Genomic DNA, 20,774 nt, shown 5'->3' with positions numbered 1-20,774 from the left:
ACCTGGAAGGAGCAGCTGCAGGGGTGAGGACACCTCATTTCTGCCAATCCGTGGGAAATGGAAACAGGAGCTGCTGGGGATGGAGCCCTGCTGGTCTCAGGTTTCCTTCAACCTTGCTCCTGACATTGCTGGGCACCGAATGGAGCAGGGCCCCCAGGTGCTCCCATTTCTCCCAAAACAGTTGGGAAATCCTTATTTTTACTAATTCTGCTGTTTCTCACTAGCTGGGTAAGCAGAGCTGAATGTTTGGAAGTTTGGGGCTGCAAGAAATGCAATTAAGAAGTAATTGTGTAATGGAAGCTGGGTGTTTCTCCAGTGAGCAGTGAAACCTCTCCTGGCTGGTGGAACTGACAATTTATCCCAGCCAGAACCTGAGCTGGGAACTCGATGTTGTGATAGCTTGTACCCTCAGTTTGTCCAGGGCTAATTGGAACATGGGATTAATGGGATCTGCTGAAGTAGCAGGAGGCATTTTTAGCTGCAGCCACGAGCAGCCTGAGGCAGGAGAGCCCTTTGGAACAAATACAGCATGGCCTGAACTGGGCACGGGCTTTAAACAGGGTCTGGAGGTGCCTTCACTGGTGCCAGCCCCAGGAAAACCTGGATTGGGATCCCTCTGGAAAAGGGCTCCTGGAAGCCCCAAATAAATCAAGCAGCTCCTGCTGCCCAGGTGAGATTATTTGTTCTGTATTTTTCTCTGATTTTCCAGCTTGAGGCCGTGGGCTCAGTTTTGATGATGTTCACCATTAACCTGAGGCAAATTTTCCTGTGACAAACCTCCGAAATCCAGCCCAAATCCCAGAGCTCTGCTCCTGGTGCCTCTCCAGCTTTCAGAGGAATCAGGGCACCCCAGAGGTGCTGCTGAGGGAAGCCCCAAAACCCAGTGAGTGCTTTTCCCTCTCCTGCCCCTCTGCTGGGGCTGAGGCTGAGCAGGAATTTGTCCCTCCCTTGCAGGGGCACAGAGACCTTGCCAGGATTTAAGGAATAACTCTGACATCCCACAGAAGTGTTCAAGCACCTTCAGTGGGTATTTTTGGTGACTTGGGAATGCAAACTGAGAGAGAATTCCCTGTGCTTCCAAAGGCTTTTTCCATCCCCAGCGACTGATGGATGGCACCAGAGCCCAGCTGAACAAATCCTTGTTGGGATCAAATCCTGGGGTCAGGGATGGAGCTCCCACTGCTCCTGGTGTTTGGGGAGAATATTTCTGTGCCTCAGTTGTCACTCTGCTAAACAAAACCAAGAGAAAATAAAGTCACACAATTAGGGCTGATTAAAGAAATGCTGGCTCACAATGGGAAATGAGGGCCAGGGATTCACTAAACCCAAACCTTAGGGACTCTCCACTGTAGAGATGATTTGAAAAGGAACATCCAGAACTTCTCAAAAGCCCCAAAAGCTTCTCCTGGCTGTCCTGGGAATGGGCTGGGATGGCAGTGAGGTGCCAGGCCCTGCTGGCTGTGTCACATCCAGCTCCTGGGGACACTCTGGATGTTCCAACCTGGGAAATCCCAAAGGGGACACCAAGGATCCATCCCAGCCTGGCAATCCCTGCAGGTGTTTTGTACCCAGATTTGTGTCTTACTTTGGGTTCTGTACCAATTCTCAGCTTCCTCAAAGGAACACACCCCAAATCCCATTTCCCACTTTATGGGCAGGGCAGGCTGGAATGGCCCTGGCGCTCCCAGAGGGATCTCTGCCCCCCAGCACTGTTCATTAGCCCATCCCTAATTGCCAATCTCCCATCAGCGTGGGTGAGGGAGCTGGGCTATAAAAGGGACATCACCAGCAGCCTGCACGAGCTGCTGACAGCTCTATTTATAACCCAACCCGGGCCCCAAAATGTGTTTCTTCCCCTTTTTTGGTGCTGCAAGTTCAGGGTTAGGAGTTCCTGCAGGCAGGAGTGACTCCTTTTATCAGCTGCAGACACACAAGGGCAGTTTTTTAGGGATATTTCCTAATTATGCACAAAGAGAGGACATGGGGAGGTTTTCTGTCACAAGTTGTTGGGTGGGGAATGGAAAAGATTGGAATAATAGTAAAAGAAATTGAATTATTTTTCTGTAGAAAGGAGGAATTGTCTTTCCCTGGCTTGCATCTTCTATAAAATAGGGTTCAACTTATCCAGGTAAGGCTGACAGCATTGTCCTGAACAGGTATTTTAAATTTCATCAGAACAAAACCGCCCCTGGTCAACACTTGGCTCTGATTGCTCCATTTCCCTCATTAGGGTAATTAATTACCCAGCTTTTAAACCTTGTCAGACCCAGCATCTTTGGAGGAGATTCACAGGATTCATATTGGATTTCAGCAGAAAAATCAGCTGATAATGAGCTAAGGAGAATTAATTCTTTCTTTCCTCTTGGTTTCTTCTTCATGTGTACAAACCAGGTATTTCCTTTGAAATTTGCTGGGTAATTTGCATCTATATTTCTGTTTTAAAGAAGGGAACCTTGTCTATTAGTTCTAATACAGAATGAATTCCAGTGTGGCCAGCAGTGTGTGTGCAGCCTCAGGGAGGGCTCTGGCTCCAGCTCTCCCAGTCTGGCACTTTTCCCACTCAAACACATCTGCAGGAATGCAATTTTCACCTCCAAGTGTCAAACCTGCTTCAAAATAATCCTTTGGATTATTAGAGGAGTTAGAGTGGATGATTTCCCAGAAAGGCAGAAATATTCCCAGTTTTCAGCAGTTGCACCAAGTGTTTCCCACAGATTTTAGTGTGTTTTATATAAAAAGTTGATCACAATCAGAGTCTTTTTGGGCATCACCAGAACTGATTTTTACTCTGGAGGGAACAGAAAACACAAACCCAAACTGGTGGGAGGGAAACCTCTCAGCATGAGGAGTGAAGGGGAACTCAGGGCTTGGAAGGAAATGTTTGGGGCAGGAGCTAAACAGGGATCTTTGGAATGGAGAGAGAACAAGGGAATTACAAATACCAACAAACATCAATATGGCAAAATGACCTTTTGTTCTGGCTGAAAGTGCTCAAGGAAGCTCTGAAGTCTGGAGCAGATTTAAATAGTCCTATCGCCAAAATGAATAAGAATTAAGAAGGTAAATTAATTCCTAAGGGAAATCACTGTAGATCTCATTAGCTCAGGAACAAGATACCTTAAAACTTTTAATTAAAGATAATATTTACTGCAAATGAATAAGAGTTGGCAGGTTTCAGCAGAAACCATAATCTCATTTATGCAAAGTTTTCTTCTATTAGGGCAGACATCATTAATCTCATTGGAGATGCCCTCCAGCCTGGCAGAGCTGCAGCACGAGCAGCTCCTCACAGAACTCTTTTAATCTGCACAAAGGAGCTGCAGCTGCAGCGGCCCCAGAGCTGGAGAAGGGCTGGGCAATTAAAGAGATCCCTGTGCAAACACAGCACCCCGTAATGAGCTCCTTCCTACAGCTGCAAAGGGATCAACTCTGCAGCCTCATCCCCCAAATCCTGCACAGGATCCTGGAAAATGAGGAGTTAACAACCCCTGCATCCTCATCCCCCAAATCCTGCACAGGATCCTGGGAAATGAGGAGTTAACAACCCCTGCATCCTCATCCCCCAAATCCTGCACAGGATCCTGGGAAATGAGGAGTTAACAACCCCTGCATCCTCATCCCCCAAATCCTGCACAGGATCCTGGAAAATGAGGAGTTAACAACCCCTGCATCCTCATCCCCCAAATCCTGCACAGGATCCTGGAAAATGAGGAGTTAACAACCCCGGCATCCTCATCCCCCAAATCCTGCATAGGATCCTGGGAAATGAGGAGTTAACAACCCCTGCATCCTCATCCCCCAAATCCTGCATAGGATCCTGGAAAATGAGGAATTAATAACCTCTGCAGCCTCATCCTGGGATTCCTGCACAGGATCCTGGAAAATGGGAAAGTATCAACCTCTGCAGTTTCATCTCTGGGCTCCTGCACAGGATCCAGGGCTGGAGCTGCTCTGGCTGGGAAATTCCATCCCTGGGAGTCAGAGTGGGCACAAGATGAACCTGGGGAGTGTGGGGGATGTGGAGGGCTGGGACAGCTGTGGGAAAGTTCCACATCCCTGTCCCAGGGGTAGAAATCACTTCTTTTTTCATGGCTGAGTTGAGGGAGTCGTGGAATGGGTTGGGTTGGGTTGGGTTGGGTTGGGCAGGGACACCTTCCCCTGTCCCAGGTGCTCCAGCCCCAGTGTCCAGCCTGGCCTTGGATCCAGGGGCAGCCACAGCTGCTCTGGAATCCCATCCCAGCCCTGCCCACCCTCCAGGGAACAATTCCTGCCCAAAATCCCACCCAAGCCTGCCCCTGGCAGTGGGAATTCATTCCCTGTGTCCTGTCCCTCCTCAGATTCCCTACAGGAAACGTGTCTGGGATGACCATTGGGATTAGGAGGGCCTGGAGTGTTTCCGTGCTGTCAGGAGAGCAGATCCTCGTTCCATCGGGATCCATCCATGCAGGGACATCAGAGGGGAACGAACTGAGGCTGCAGCCCTGCTGCAGATCACAGCAACCAGGTGATCCTGCTGGAATTCCCTCAGATCCCGGGGTCTGGGATTCACTCCAGGCTGGGGAGTGACTGGTGGCAGGGAATGCTGCAGGGACAGGGTCACCCTGATGCCTTCAGCTTTTATATTTCCCATTTTCTGCCCTGCATTCTCACAGTGCATAACTCTGAACCGCACACACAGTGCCAGCAGCTCCCCTCACAGCTCAGGCACACAGAACAATCCCTGTCCTGCCCAGAACCAAGGACACCGAGGCTGCAGCTTCAGCCCAAACAGTGCAAACAGCACGGGATGGAGGGGGGAAACTGGGAGGGTGGGACTGCACACCCTGGAGATGGAATTGGACAATGAACCCAACGTGGAAATGGAACAAAACTTATAAAAGTGTGAGAACTTGTGACTTGGGGTCCATCTTGTGTGTAGCCCTGCCCAGGCTCTTGCACTGCCCAGGGTGTGTCCTGTAAAGGCCTTTCAATAAATCCCAGCTTTATTCCTTTATCGTTTCCAGCCTCAGTTCCCGGTGGCCTCTGAGGGCATCAAGCCCCGGTGAGCTCTGGGGATGAGAGAGCAGCAAATAACCCAGCTCAGCAGCAAATAAACCAGCTCAGCAGCAAATAACCCAGCTCAGCAGCAAATAAACCAGCCCAGGGAGCAGCTCTGCCTCTGCTGGGCTTCTCAGGACCGCATCTCCTGCCAGCTGGGATGGGTTTTATTCTTACACACAGAACTCTTGAAACAAAGTTTGTTTGAAGCCAACACAGAATATTACAAATATTTTAGTAACCTCCACCTCTGCACTGCAGTTACTCAAAGATTATTTAAAACTGCTCTGAAGGTGAAGTTTATTCACACTAAAAATGCCACAAGCAGCGTCTTTAACATAGTGATTAAATCATTTACAGTGGTCATTTATTAATTACTTGTCAATATTCTGATTATCAGGGCATCCCACCCTCCTCACGCTGGATCCTGGAGTAGCTGCTCCTGGTCCCTCACCGCAGCCTCTCGCTCGGTCCCACGTCCCGCAGTTTCCAGCCGTCAGGAGGAACTCGCAGCTTTATTTTACTGCCATCTACTGGAAAAAAAGGAATTTTTTCTCAAATCGCCGAGGAGCGGGGCGCGCCGCAGCCGCGCTGGGGCCGGGCCTGTCCCCGCTTGGCACTCCCCGGGAGCGGGGCAGCCGGTGTCAGAGCGGGGCTGCGGGAGGGGCTGTGATCCCCGCGATTCCCGCATTTCCCGCGATTCCCGCATTTCCCGCAATTTCCGCGATTCCCGCATTTCCCGAATTTTGGGAATTCCGGAACTTTCCCCATTCCCGGGCCCCCTCTGGAGCGGCGGCCTCGCGGTCGCCATGGCAACGGGGGCGCGCGGCGGAGCCCCGCCCCTCGCGGCCCGCTGGCCAATGGAAGTGGTCGGGGGAGGTCACGCGCACGGAAGGGGCGGGGCGGAGCGGCGCGCGGCGCGGTGAGGAGGGGCCGCGCGGGGCCGGGGGCGCGCAGAGCACAGCGGCCGCCGCCATGTTCGGGGGGCTCGGGAGGTGCTTCGAGGATGATCCCTTCTTCAGGTGAGGGGCGGGCGGCTGCGGGCACGGCGGTGAGGCGGGAGGAGAGCGGGCTGAGGCGGCGGTGGGCTCCGGCGGGCCGGTCCGGGGCTGTCGGGGTCGGTGTGTGGGACTGATCGTGGGCTGAGGCAGCTCCGGGGGTCGGTGCTGATTAAAGGGGTCGGGGCAGGTGGAAGGACCGGGACCGGGGCACATTAGAGAGATCGGTGCAGGTGTCAGGAGCGGGGCGGATTAAAGGGGTCAGTGCTGGTGGAAGGACCGGGATCGGGATGGGTTAAAGGGTCCGGGGCAGGTATCGCGACCAGGGCGGGTTAAAGGGGTTAATGCCGCTGTCGGGGCCGTTTGACCGCCCGTGTGTCCCGGCCGGTACCGCCCGTGCCCCCCAGAGCCAAGCGGGGGTTAAACGTTCTCAGCGAGCTTCCATAGAGGAGAGTTGGGTTTGCCTCCCCTCTCATCAGGGAAGGGTTTAATCCACATTTCTCACAGAGGAGATCTTCACCTCCTTGCTGGAGATCCTGGAGTTTGTTTGCTCTTCAGGTTCCCAAGTACAGGTTGCGAGCGGTGCAGCTCATCCGGCTTTATGTGCGTGTTTAATTAATGGCTCAGCCACAGGCGGCCTCTGAACTCCTCTCAGTGCCAGCCCTGCTTAGAGCACCGGCTGTCCTTCAATTAAAACTTTGCCGACGCGTGTGTGAGAGCACTGATGGAAATTGTCTTCTTGTGCTCGTTTCCCGAGGGCACGGTGCTGCTTTACCCCAGCAGATTTCGGTTTTGTTCTTATCCCCTGTGAGGCACAGGCAGTTCGGAGGTGCCGTGGTGCCACATCCCTGGAGTTGTCCAAGGTTGGGTGGCTTTGGAGCAGCCTGGGGTGCTGCAAGGGGTCCCTGCCCATGCAGGAGGTGGGACAGGACCATCTTTGAGGTCCTTTCCAACCCAAACCTTTCTGTGGTTCTGGTTCCATACCGTGAGCACAGTGGTGGCTCCTGTCTGTGAACTCAAGTCTGAGCCCGGTTTATTCCCTGTGGGAATCTTCTTTTGCCACTGGAATCTAAATATAAATAGTGAGTGATGCAGGTGCTTCTCCCCTCAGCCAGAGCTGCTGAATTACCTGGCCCCGTTTCATGTCTTTGGTCAGAAACTGTGATTTGTAGTGGATGGAAATTGGATCAGAGCACGCTGAGGAGCCTCAATAATTATTTTAAATCTTTGAAAAAACTCTCAGGAATTCAATTAGCAGCCAGGATAAGGGGTGGGTGAGGAAGGAGCAGCAGGCCCTGTGATGTGGTTTGTTGTCTGCATCTCCTGGTTACTGGCAGCTCTGGCTGGGGCTGCTTAAAGGAGAATCTCCTGCTGAGCTGCAGCACATTCCAGGAGAATTCCCAAAGCTGTGCCACACACATTGGCACTCTTGGTTTCTAGGAATATTCCTGCTGTTATAACAACTCGTGAGCTCTGTGCAGGAAACTTCCCTATGCAATCCTTTGCATGAAATTAAAGTTATAATAGAAATTATGTCCTGTTTGAAATAACAATCGCTTATTTATGAATTTATTCCTTGTTGTTGTAGCCACAAGGGTTGCAGGAGGTGGAGGCAGGGAGTGTGTGTGAAAGACGAGCTGGAAATTGAGACTTCATTTTCTCAGCACTGTTCTGTCAGTCTGCTTTGCATAGAGTGGAGGAAATGAGCTGATTACCTCAGATAAGATTAGCTCCAAAATAGAGTCATAATGGGCTCCAGCTGCCTCATAAGGAGAGATTTGGTGCTGGACTGGAAATAGTGCCTGGGCTGGAGCCCCTGTGCAGCAGCTGTCCCGGGGAAGCAGCAGTCACTCACTCACCCACCCACAGGTGCAGGGCCAGGCTGGGCTCATCCCTGACTCCCTGCCCACGTGCAGGGTTTGTGTTTGCCCTGCCAGCTGCACACTCTGCATTTCATTCTCTTTAGTTTGTTGTGCCGGGTGTTCTGTGCAGAGGGAATCTGCAGCTGCAGCCTTACATAACTTGGGGGAAAAATCTAATATTTCCATCTAATAGCTAATAAAAAGAAACACATCTAATACCAAGTACAGTTTACAAAAGTACTAAGTGGGGTTTATTGTTCTAGGAGTGATTTTGCATGCACTGAAGTAAGCATTAACGTTACCCTTCATGTTTAATGTCAGGTGAGGGTCAGGTTAATACATATTAGACAAAATTCTGTTACTGCAGAGTGCTGGAGCAATAAATGTGTAAATTGTTTGTCTCTGTGCAGAATTTAATTTTAAAAGTAATTTAGTGTTCAACATGTGAAAGGCACAGATGTGCTCTGCAAAGCCCTGTGAGCCCCTCAGTTTCTCCTCATCACTTCTATGCTATAACAAAAATCTCGGCCTTCTCATCAAAGGTATCTTCCCTCCTAAAAAAGGGTCATATTTAAGTGAATAATTGTTAAATTAGAGTGTCCTACACCTGCTGCCATCCCATGTAATCTGTGTTTGGAGCAAGGATCTTCAATTCCTGCAGGTCCCTGCAGAGACTGTGCCTTGTTCAGTGCATCTGTGTCTGTCAGGGTGAGCTGCTCCTCTTGCAATTCTGGCTTGAGTTTCAGTCATGGGAACCACCAGGGTTTAATTCCTTGGAAACTTTGGAACCAGCATTGGAACCACCAAGGTTTAATTCCTTGGAAACTTTGTCTTCCACATGGATTTTCTGTTCCCTTTCCATTGCTTTTACCCTAGTCCAGATCATTCCAAAATTGTGGTGTTTCTTTTGAGACTCGACAGCATTAATTCTTTTTATTAATGACTGGGGAAATTAAAATTGGGAACTGGGGGCCTTTCCTCGTGTTCCTGAGCCTGCCATTCCTGATTTTGTGTCTGATTTCCCTGTCCCTGGTACCAAGGAGCTCTCTGTGTGTGATAACCCAGCCTCTCTGGGCTTTGGGATCTGCTGGAATGGTGCACATCCCGAGGTGCTGCTGGTGTGGTTCCTGCCCTTGGCTCATGCCAGAGCTTTTTCCATCTGTTCTTCATCCTGGGCTGGGTGAGCTCCTTATCAGCCAGGGCTGAGAGCAGAGCAGGGGCTGCTCCATGGCATCACTAAAACTTTCTGGGCTGAGTGGTATAGCTTAAAGGGATATTTTTGTGCTAAAAAAAATCTTATTTCAAAATTAATCCAACCTCACACTTGTCTTTTTCACTTGAAAGGGAAAAGAATAAACATAACGTGTGACTTTGGCACAGGATCAAAGCAGCCACGTGATGTGGGGCTGGAGATAAGGGTGGGAGCAGCAAGGCTGGGCAGGAGATAAGTCAGGAGCAGCCTGGAGCCTTTCCCTCTGCTCTGCTGTCCTGGGGGTGTGGGGAGTGCAGGAATTGAGGGGAGGGAGGGTGAGCTGTGTTAAACCTGAATAACCACACCTGGGAATGGCTGTTCATGGTAATAAAGGGTTTCCAGTGGGGTAGCAAGGAGGAAGGTGAGATGGAAGGAGGAAGGGAAGCAGGGTCGTGTGTGGGGCAAGTGTCCATTTGTGTGTGGGAATTGTGTCCATTTGTGTGTGGGAATTGTGTCCATTTTTGTGGGAATTGTGTCCATTTGTGTGTGGGAATTGTGTCCATTTGTGTGGGAATTGTGTCCATTTGTGTGGGAATTGTTCATTTGCAGCCTGGCCCTCAGGCAGCAGCACTGCCCATACCCTGCACTTCTGAAAAATTCCTCCTTTGCTCCTCTTTTGGCCTTAATTAGGAATAGCAGGGCTTGTCCAGCCTGGAAAGTTGAGGAAGTTGAGCAAGGTTTTGCTTGCAAGCCAAGCCTTGGGAATACTGGTGGAGTTCTGCACCGGTGAAGGAGGGGAAAATAAGAGGAAAACAAAAAGCCAGTGAGAATCTTCCTAGGCACAGGAAAGGGATGTGGGAGCAGGATTTGTGGAGAGGGAAGGCACAGGTGCAGCAGTGGGTGACTGTAGGCATGGAACTGGCCTGAATTTAGGGGATAAATGAGTATTTTTAAGCATGTGGGACGGGGAGAAGGAAAAGTTGGGAACTGGAAATATGGTTTATTTATATAATAATACCTGCCAGTTTATGGTTCTGGCAGGTATTAAACACGGGCTGGAGTGAAAGGTGCAAGGATGGATATTTCTGGAGAAGATGAGGAAGAGGAATAGGGACAGCCAGGAGGGCAGTGAGGGCAGCTGAGAGGAAATAGATCTCAAACACCTGACCTGAGAGATGGGAATGGAAGATGAAACCAAAGTTTATCAGGAATGGGAGATTGCCCAGTTGAGTCCTATTAAAGTAAAAAAAAAAATTGGATAAAGAATCTTATGGAATATTAAAAAGCAGAGTTTGAACTATCCCGAGCCATTGTCCATGAGCTGGAATAACGCGGCGCTCTCTGGCGTGCAGGGATCCCTTTGCTGCCCACCACGAGCACATGAGGCGGGCGATGAGGAACTTCTCCGAGCCTTTTGGGCGGGATCCGCCCCTGAGCCTCCCGGAGGGAGTGGAGAGACCGGCGGGGAGGAGAGCGGGCGGCAGAGCCCAGCAGGACTCGCAGGTGGCCACCAGGGGCCCCCGCAGGGTAAGTGCTGTCCTGGGCTGGTGGGCTGCTCCGGGACGGGCACTGCCTGGGAAACAGCCCTGGCACTGCCCTGGAACGGGCACTGCCTGGGAAACAGCCCTGGCTGTGCCCTGGAACGGGCATTGCCTGGGAAACAGCCCTGGCTGTGCCCTGGAACGGGCATTGCCTGGAAACAACCCTGGCTGTGCGCTGGAACGGGCATTGCCTGGAAACAGCCCTGGCACTGCCCCTGGAACAGGCATTGCCTGGGGAACAGCCCTGGCACTGTTCCTGAACGGGCATTGCCTGGGAAACAGCCCTGGCACTGCCCCTGGTGCCTCCTTCAGCTCTTCCTCAGGAAATGGAAGGGTTCCTCTGGTGCTTCCCTCATGGCACATCCCTTATCTGTGCTGAACATCTGTCTGGGCTGACTGATCACTGAACAGACATTTAATGGACAAACTGATCACTTACCCAGTGCTTGCTTTCATAAACACAATACATTAAATGTTTCTGTTAGAGAGAGGCACTGAAAGTGTCCCACATGTTCTCTGCATGTATTTCCTTTCCATGTTAACTTAAAAAGGTGCCTGGTTGTGGCTGCCCTATCCCTGGAAGTGTTCAAGGCCAGGTTGTTCCCAGGTCCAGCCCAGCCCATTCCATAATTCCATGATACATTTGTGCATTTCAGTCCCTTGTGTGCAGCTGGTTCGGTTTGATTTCCACAAGCCTGGGTTTCACCACCTCAGGAATATCCACCCATGCATTTTAAACCCTGTTTCAGCTTTGCAACTGGGAATAAACACTTCACGCTCTGAATTTGGGCTAGTTGTTAATATTCTCTCATAAACTTGTAAGAATTAAAGCTCGGGGAAATTGGTGTGGAATTCAGTATTTCTGTGTGTTACCAAGTGAAACTGATGGTGTGTGTTTAATTGAAGTGTTTTTTCAGCTCTGGCCATGCAGGACCACCATATCTAGCCCTTATCTAGAGCTGTATTTATAGAGGATGGGCGTTGGGAGCTGGTTCCTGTCCCTGCAGATTCTCAGCAGCTGCCTCCCTGTTCCTTTCCTGCTTCCCCCTGGATTTGCAGAGGCTGTTGAGGAAAGGCAGGTGACAGGGGCTGGAGGCCAGGCCAGAGCTGGAGCTGAGCCTGTCACCTGCAGCCCCAGAGGGGCTGGCACATTCCTTCCCCTGCTCATCCAGTTCCTGGCAAATATAGAAACTGCATCTCATTAGGGCATCATCCTCCTCCCTCTGCTGATCCTGAGCCTTGGATCAGGGGTGCCCAAAGCCAGATCAGAGCTTTTCCTTTGGAGACAGAACCTGTCAGAGCTCAGGGTTGTGTCCCTGTTGTGCAGTGAGGGGCACAGGTGAGCCCCAAACCCTTTGTCTGTGCCTGCAGCACGGTGACAGCTCCAGGAGCTCTGTGGTGAAAGAATTCCTGAGCTGCCCAACCCTTCCCAGCCCCTCTGATGTTCCTGCTGTTCACTGAAGAGCTGTCTGATGTCACACCACACTCTGCACGGATTGCTTTGCCTTGAGATCTCAAACTGCTGCTCCACCAAGGACTGAGACTTTTAAAATTGCATTTTTATGTAGGAAAAGGTGCAGCTTTGCTGCCATGTCAAAATACACTTCATTCAAATTACTGACACTAATTAGTAGAGTTGTAATTCTGTGTTTAATTAAATTGCAGCAGGCCTAAAACTGCTTCAAAAAGAACCAATTCAGCTGGGACAACTCAAGGAGTGCCACTGTAGGATTCTAATTTAAAACTGCTTTTCCTTTCTCCGGCAGGCTCAGTTTTTAGGGAAGGAGGAATGAGCTAAAACATATTAAGAGATGCTGTTAATTGGGTTTTTGGGAGGTCTGGTTATCCTGTATATAAGGCAAATGTTTAACAGCTTTTAGTGGCTCTGTTATAAAACAGAGTTTATAAGCTTTGTACGCCTAATAACTTTTACTGGTGAGGACTTGATATAGAGAGAAAAAAAATATTATTTACAGCTCTGCCTAATCTGACAGAAACCTGAAGAGTTCCTAAAGCTATTCCAGAGCTGGAGAATTCCTTCTTTTCCATTAAAGTTCCTGCCAGGGGTTGGGTCCTTCTGGCCCCCCGAGTGTCTGCAGCCCTTGTCTGACTCTCCAGTCTGTTCCTGCAAACACCCCTGAGCTTCCCAGGATCTCACTGCCCTGCCATGCAGGAGTCCTCAATATCTGTGGGATAATTTGTTGATTTGCTGATTTGAATCAGCTTTCAGTGCTGCCTGACTGGAATGGAGCGTTGCAGGGTGGGGCCTGAAGTGTGGAATCAGCACAGAAGTTCTTGTGGGGTTCAGATATTTGCCAACCTCTGAGTGCTTTTCAATATTTATTAGTTGTGGTTGCAGTTATCATTTTATAATATCATCAGTATAAATATCTTATTTCCACATACCCAGGGATTAATTAATTACCAAGGCCCTCCTGAGTGATTTTGATTAGATGTGAAATGTTTCATGTAATCTGCTGCATATAAAAGTCATTTCTGCTGTTCCTGATAATAATTCCAGATGTTGCTCCTTTTTTTCCAGGCCACCAGCTTCTCCCTCATGCCCTTTGCAGGTTTTGGGAGAGGGGTTAGTATCCCTGGAGTAGCTCCTGTGTAAGCTGTGTGTAACCAAAGCATGGCAGAGGCTGAGCTCTGTGCTTGCATCCTGCTTTTGGTGCTGTTTGCAGTTTGGGAATAAGAAAATCCAGGGCAATAAATCCTTGCTGGGGCACTGAGCTGTGGATTTGGATGGGATAACCCCTGGGGAAGCTGCAAACCTGAGTGCTGCCGGAGCAGCCTTTGTGGGGTGGCACAAACCACTGCTCCCAGCAGGGCAGGACAGCCCCTGCAGGTGGGCTTGGGGTTTTCCAGCTGTGCTTTGGGGTCTGGAGTGTCCTGTTCAATATCCATCACCTGCCCAGAGGATTATTCCAATTTCTTGTGCTCAAAAAATGAGTTAAGGATTTTCTGTCCTTTAATTTTACTTCATTTTGGGCTTAAATGCAGCTTTCATTTTGCAACATTGAAGTACATAACTCTGGAAATGAATTTATTGAAATTTAAACCCTGAAGAGTCATGCAGGACTTTCAGAGCAGAAGCTGGTGAGGTTTATGAACACATTTGTGAAATAATTGGATACTTGAATATCCAATGAACATTTTTGTTAAATAAACTCATTTTGGGGCCAGTCTGACATCTGAGTAACAAATCTTCCACTTTCATCTTCCCAATATTCCCATCTTAATCCAAATCCCTCAATTTCCTTTTGAAAAGGTGCATTTTGGCTTGTCTGTGTGTGAAGTGCAGTCTGAAAAGCTTTTTGAGTTCAAATGCATGTGAAAAGCAGCTCCAGGACTGGGAGAGTTGAGACTGTGTTAACTGGAGTCTTTTTTTTCCCCCTTTTTTTAGTGGGATGCAGATTTTATGGATCCATTTTCTGCAATGGACAGGATGATGTCAAACATGAGGAACAACATGCTGGAAATGCACAGGAAATTCGTGAGTTCTTTTGAAAATCATTCTGGAATTTATTGCACTGGAAAGTGTCAGTTACTGCAAATATTCCTCAGAAAATAATGCCGAGGAAAATGGGGTTACTCTCAAGGAGATAGTAAGAATTGAAGGGGTTTTTGCCCAGATTATATTGTGTTTATAGTTTTTCTTTATTCTTTGCAGATAAAACTGAAGTTTAATGTGGTGTTAGGAGGGTTAATTTTGTGCAGGGATATTTTCCATAATAAAATAATAAGGAATAACTCTTACCCACAAGTTTAAGCTCTAGCAGTGAGCCTGCCTTGCTTTGTAGGATGACCTGTCCATCCAGCCCGAGGGACACAGCTTCAGCTCCTCCTCCATGATGACCTATTCCAGAGTGGGGGATGAACCTCCCAAGGTGTTCCAGGCCACGAGCCAGACCCGCACGGCTCCGGGAGGGGTGAGTGCTGCAGAGCTGGGCACTGCCCAGGCTCAGTGCACCAAGCACAGCAGGGCCTGCAGCTGCTTGCCCTGCACACAGTTACTGCTGGGCTTTACCCCACCCTGCCATCACTGAGCTCCCTGCACACAGTTACTGCTGGGCTTTACACAACCCTGCCATCACTGAGCTCCCTGCACACAGTCACTGCTGGGCTTTACACAACCCTGCCATCACTGAGCTCCCTGCACACAGTCACTGCTGGGCTTTACACAACCCTGCCATCACTGAGCTCCCTGCACACAGTCACTGCTGGGCTTTACACAACCCTGCCATCACTGAGCTCCCTGCACACAGTTACTGCTGGGCTTTACACAACCCTGCCATCACTGAGCTCCCTGCACACAGTTACTGCTGGGCTTTACCCCACCCTGCCATCACTGAGCTCCCTGCACACAGTTACTGCTGGGCTTTACACAACCCTGCCATCACTGAGCTCCCTGCACACAGTTACTGCTGGGCTTTACACAACCCTGCCATCACTGAGCTCCCTGCACACAGTCACTGCTGGGCTTTACACAACCCTGCCATCACTGAGCTCCCTGCACACAGTTACTGCTGGGCTTTACACAACCCTGCCATCACTGAGCTCCCTGCACACAGTTACTGCTGGGCTTTACCCCACCCTGCCATCACTGAGCTCCCTGCACACAGTTACTGCTGGGCTTTACACAACCCTGCCATCACTGAGCTCCCTGCACACAGTTACTGCTGGGCTTTACCCCACCCTGCCATCACTGAGCTCCCTGCACACAGTCACTGCTGGGCTTTACCCCACCCTGCCATCACTGAGCTCCCTGCACACAGTCACTGCTGGGCTTTACACAACCCTGCCATCACTGAGCTCCCTGCACACAGTCACTGCTGGGCTTTACACAACCCTGCCATCACTGAGCTCCCTGCACACAGTCACTGCTGGGCTTTACACAACCCTGCCATCACTGAGCTCCCTGCACACAGTCACTGCTGGGCTTTACACAACCCTGCCGTCACTGAGCTCCCTGCACACAGTTACTGCTGGGCTTTACACAACCCTGCCGTCACTGAGCTCCCTGCACACAGTTACTGCTGGGCTTTACACAACCCTGCCATCACTGAGCTCCCTGCACACAGTCACTGCTGGGCTTTACCCCACCCTGCCATCACTGAGCTCCCTGCACACAGTTACTGCTGGGCTTTACCCCACCCTGCCATCACTGAGCTCCCTGCACACAGTTACTGCTGGGGTTTACACAACCCTGCCGTCACTGAGCTCCCTGCACACAGTTACTGCTGGGCTTTACACAACCCTGCCATCACTGAGCTCCCTGCACACAGTTACTGCTGGGCTTTACACAACCCTGCCATCACTGAGCTCCCTGCACACAGTTACTGCTGGGCTTTACACAACCCTGCCATCACTGAGCTTGGCTTGGGCCCAGCCTGTGCCCGCTCCCCACCTGGTCACTGAGTGCCACCTGCAGGGATGGGCACCCCAAACCTCCCTGGGAGCCCCTTGCAGTGTTTATTCATCCTTTCCATGGGGAAATTCCTGCTGGTGTCCACCCTGAGCCTGCCCTGGCCCAGCCTGGGGCTGTTCCCTCCCCTCCTGTCCCTGTTCCCTGAACAGAGCCTGACCCCCCTTGACTGCACAAAGAAGATTTAGGGATTGAGGAAAACACAGGGCTCTCCAACCCTGCTCTGTATTAAAGGCCTGTTTTCTTTCCTGTAATTTTGTGCTTTAAGTACACCCCAAAATAAATTACAGACCCATCCAAGGCTGGGAAAACAGAGCACAGAGCAGCAATTTTCCAATGCCCCTCTCTTTGCTGTAATGAATCCTTTTCCTGTCCACCTAAACTCCAAGAGAGGCATTGATTTATGCAAGCCCTGCCTTGCAAGCACCCATTTGGGCAGACACTTACATAACCCTGGGCTGCAGCTCCCTTGCAGCTGTTGTGTCTCATCCTGCTGGGAACTGGGGGTGGGAATGTGAACCTGGCCCGGGCTGTGAAAGCCTAGACAGGATCCCTAAAGGCCGTGGGCAGGATTGGCTGGGAATGTCCCAGCTCCAGCACAGCCCTTATCACAAGGCTGCTAATAATAGCCCAGCACACTGATAAGGGCCAGCCTGCCCTCCAGGCCAGCCAGCACCACAGCCCAGTAACTGCTTGTTCCTCATGCTGGTAATTTTGGCATCAGGTGTTGCTCTTGTGTTGCCAAGGAGAACGTTGGAACCTTGGCTCTGTAGCATTTTTAAACTCAGGGGTTTTCCCCAATAATTAATACCCAGTTAAAAAACTTGAGGTGTTGTTTCATCTTCCTCTCTGGTGGCTGAAGGAAAAGAGGCTTGATTTGTTTTGTTGGTGTGTTCACAGCCAACACGGGAAATGAGAGAACTGGAAAAGCCTGGAAAACTTGACTTTTGTAAAGGAAAGATAACAAATTATTGGGGGAGGATTTAAAGGATTTAACCCTTTGCCTGGGCCTGGAGTGGCAGGACAAGTGGGAATGACTTCCCGCTGCAGAGAGCAGGGTTGGATGGGGTATTGGAAGGGAATTCTTCCAGGGAAGCTGTGGCTGCCCCTGCATCCCTGGCAGTGTCCAAGGCCAGGCTGGACACTGGGGACAGTGGGAGGTGTCCCTGCCATGGCAGGGGTGGCACTGGGTGGGCTTTAAGGTCCCTTCCAACCCAAACCATCCTGGGATTCTGTAAGCTCTTTTACCTAATTTTTAGTTGGAAGGACACTCAGTTCCCCCTTTTTTTTTTTTTTTTTTTTTAACAGGTTAAAGAAACAAGAAAAGCACTGAAGGATTCTGAAAGTGGCCTGGAGAAAATCTCTGTTGGTCACCACATCCACGACCGGGCTCATGTCATCAGAAGATCCAAGAACACCAGGACTGGGGATGAGGAGATGAACCAAGAATTCATCAACCTGGATGAATGTAGGTCTTTTTAGGCAGTTAATGAGCTTTACAGTGTTTCACACTCTGATTTGGAAGTTCCAGCTTGAGATATCCTAAAAGGCACCTTTAAATCCAAATTCTCTTTTGCATATCCCCAAAAATAGTTGCAGGCCATGTGGAGAATTGTGGGCTACAAAGTTTAAAATCGCTACCCAAACCCCTGGTACTCACTAAATGTTTTTTCCCCTCTATTAACATTTCAAATGAATGTGTCTGTTTTGCAGCCGAGGCTGGCACCTTTGATGAGGAGTGGCAGAGGGAGATCATGAAGTTCAGGCCTTGCCGAAGCAGAGCAGCTGTGCAAGGCTCGAGATCCAGGAGTGCCCATTACAGCCCCAGGGAAGGGGGCTCCAGAAGGTAAAAACTGTTCCCTGCTGTCCTGCAGGATCAGGGGGTTCCAGCAGCAGCAGGAAAATGCAGTTCTGGAGCAGTGTTCCAAGGGGAACTGCAGGTGTTATTCCTCCTGTTCTCATGGAGATTGTGACCATTGTTGTTCTTTTTGCAGAGAGAAGCCCCTGGGAGCTCCGGGATCCAGGGTGCCCAGGGATTCCCTGGAGGCTCTCAGTGTGAAAGGAACTCCTGCCCCCCTGAAGGGCTCCAGGAATTAACTGTCCCCATTCCCTGGGGACAGAGGGTCCCTGGCGCAGATGAATGGTGCTCAGTGCTCGCATCCATAAAAATACACCTGGATTTGTGACCAATCTCTGCTCTGTGTTGTGCCTTTGCTCCTCCTGCTTCTCAGTGTCCTCAGACCGCAGTGAATTCCAGCCCAGCAACTTTCTGCCTAAAAGCACTTTATGGAACATCTCTAAGCCTGGTAAAACCAGCTTGGATTTGCAGAGCTCTTCTGCTCCAGCTGCACCAATCTCAGGCTTTACTAAGCCTGGAACTGCAGCTCCTCCTTCCCACTCTGAGTTGCACAGAAAGCAAATTTCCTTTCTTTTAGGTGGCTGAAATAATTGCCGATTTCCTAGGTTAATTAATAGAACTTGAATACACTGTAAAGCACTACTTTAAAATCATGTGATAAATTGTTACAGAACCCCCACACTCACTGTGGTGTAACATAAAATGAGAGGAAATACTGACATATGACAATACTTTACATTTATCAGAGTTTTTATGTTAATAAGCTGTGCTTGCACCTAATTTCCTGTGCCTGAACTGTCAACTTTATATTCCTGATCCTTTGTTTCTGTGGAGTTAGCCCATCATTTTCCATTTTGAGGATTGTCTGTAGTATTTAATTACTTTAATTATACTGTAGTAATATCAGTGTCCTGACATCAGCTGCAACTAGGAATTACTCATGGGAAAAATACGTGGGAGAAATGAGTTTAACTAGAATGATTTCACCATTTCTTGTGTTGTGAAGAGCCCTGGATACAGGAACCCCTCTCCTTTCTGTGTTCTTTGTCTTTTACTGAGGGTAGAATGACCCTAAATCTACATTTGATAGGAGTTTAGAAGAGCCAGCAGTGCCTGAGAGCAGGAAAATCCTGGGTTTCCAGGTGTCCAGTCCCTGTACTGTTCTACCATGCAGAATTATCCCTGTGGCGTAGCAGAAAGAATTTCTGTAAATTAAATAATATAAATTAATAACACTAAAGCTTTATATAAATTCAAGGCTCCATTATAATGTAGCCTTTAAAAGTACTGTTTGTATGATAAACTAGAGTTTAGTAAGTTAAGAGTAATATTTTTTTGGCCAAAAAGCCTCTAAATCATATTTCATCTTCCTGCTTAATGTTATTTAATTTTAATTAATTAATGTTTATTAATGTGCAAACCCAATCAGCAGCACTTCTGTTGAACTCTGAGAAGGGAAGGACAATTATTTGCTTGTGGTCTCTTCGTGAATTAGAGAAGTATCAGTGGCAATAAGTTGATCAATATTAATGGCAATAATTGAACCCTTTAATGAGCAGTGGGGATTGGGGGGGGGTTGGACACCCCTTAAAGTCAGAGCTCAACCCAGGGACTCGTTTTCCATCCACTGGAGACAATGTGGATTCTGCAATTAATTTATGAGATAATCTCAGTAATTAACAGCAACAGTCTTGGAGAGCTGCTGCTGTTAAATTGAAAATTCACCTGATAACTCGGATTTTTGTGTGAAATAAAACAAGCACATCCTGGGTTTGAAGTGACAGCGGGAAGAGGTGAATGTTCCCTCCAGATCCCTTTGCTACACCAAAACTGTTCTCCAATGTAAGGCACAAGTTGTGCTCTGTAAAATCATCTGAAAATGCAACTCTTTAATAAAGTTATTTATTATTTATGAGGTTTGTTGGTTTATTCCACACTGCAGAGGGATTTGTGCATTATTTAGTTTGGGCTGCTTTGAAACAGTTCAGTGAAGGAAAGCTGGTCTCTGGGCGGTGTCCCTGCCCATGGAGGGGTGGAATGGGATGGGATTTAGCAGAACCAGTCCCGGATTCTCTGGAAATCCCTGTTTCCAGAGGTGATCATGCGTTTTCCACAAAAATAAAAGCTTGATGGAACCAGAGTACGGAGAGGGCCTCTTTCTCTGTTTCAGAGCCGCTCCTGGAGCCTTTGCAGGTATGAAAAGCAGCTCCCGGGGAATAATCTTGTATCAAGAGTAAATTTTAACAGCGTGTTCCAAACGGGTCCCTGTGCCCCATCCCAGCCTTGTGTTCCCCATTCCCGGCACTTCAGCCCCCGGGGCCAGGGAGCGCCGCTCTCCCGGTGTTTTTAATTCCTGCTAATTCCCAAACTCCCGGGCTGTGACCCCGCCGCCGATGGCGGCTCCGTCCCGCTCCATGGTTCGGCTGAAATCCGCCCCTTTCAGGCCGTACTCGGAGAATTCCGCACACCGGGACTCCCCGGCTGGTTCAGATCGCTGCCGGGAGGGGACCAGCCCGAGGGCGCTCCGGGATGGGCTCGGTGCGAGCCTCCCTTCTCCATTCCCCACCTCGGGGCTCCCGCCCGGTGCCGCTCCCTGAGGGGCGCGTGATGGGCCGGGCAGTGAGAGCCTCCCCTCCCGGTGCCACCGCTCCCTGAGGGGCTGGGGCGAGATGAGAACCTTCCCTCTCCATTCCCCCCTCGGGGCTCCCGCCGCAGCCAGAGGAGCCCGTGAGGGGCCGGGCAGTGAGAGCCTCCCCTCTCCATGCCGCCCCTGGGGCTTCCTCATGGTGCCGCTCCCTAAGGGGCCGGAGAGGCGCTGAGACCCCCCTGTCCATGCCGCCCCTGGGCCTCCCGCC

The 20,774-nt window shown here is 49.9% G+C and overlaps 1 protein-coding gene across 3 annotated transcripts; it reads left to right on the top strand.

The window, feature by feature from the left end:
* Positions 1–5,968: 5,968 nt before the first annotated feature.
* MLF1 (myeloid leukemia factor 1) lies at positions 5,969–19,510 on the top strand. 3 transcript variants are annotated; one of them, XM_054282932.1, is made up of 8 exons: positions 5,969–6,059; positions 10,442–10,616; positions 13,173–13,217; positions 14,040–14,129; positions 14,437–14,565; positions 17,370–17,529; positions 17,775–17,907; positions 18,056–19,510. In XM_054282932.1, the coding sequence occupies exons 1-8, from the start codon at positions 6,013–6,015 to the stop codon at positions 18,156–18,158; spliced, it is 882 nt and encodes a 293-aa protein (XP_054138907.1). In that variant the 5' UTR covers positions 5,969–6,012; the 3' UTR covers positions 18,159–19,510. The 3 variants fall into 3 exon arrangements, with proteins under 3 accessions (XP_054138907.1, XP_054138908.1, XP_054138910.1); XM_054282935.1 differs by lacking the exon at positions 5,969–6,059 and adding an exon at positions 9,451–9,473; XM_054282933.1 differs by lacking the exon at positions 13,173–13,217.
* The last annotated feature ends 1,264 nt before the right edge of the window (positions 19,511–20,774 follow it).

Source organism: Melozone crissalis, unplaced genomic scaffold, assembly GCF_028551555.1.
Source record: "Melozone crissalis strain CALT ecotype California unplaced genomic scaffold, PUWL_Pcris_2 ptg000034l_1, whole genome shotgun sequence".
Classification (NCBI taxonomy): Eukaryota; Metazoa; Chordata; class Aves; order Passeriformes; family Passerellidae; genus Melozone; species Melozone crissalis.
The sequence above is the reverse complement of the archived record's forward strand: the minus strand, read 5'-3'. Positions and strand labels throughout refer to the sequence as shown.

Coding starts and splice junctions, on each gene's coding strand:
- MLF1 (XM_054282932.1), top strand. CDS start 6,013: ATGTTCGGGGGGCTCGGGAGGTGCTTCGAGGATGATCCCTTCTTCAG. Junction 6,060..10,441: donor GAGGATGATCCCTTCTTCAG/GTGAGGGGCGGG, acceptor TCTGGCGTGCAG/GGATCCCTTTGCTGCCCACC. Junction 10,617..13,172: donor CCACCAGGGGCCCCCGCAGG/GTAAGTGCTGTC, acceptor CTTTTTTTCCAG/GCCACCAGCTTCTCCCTCAT.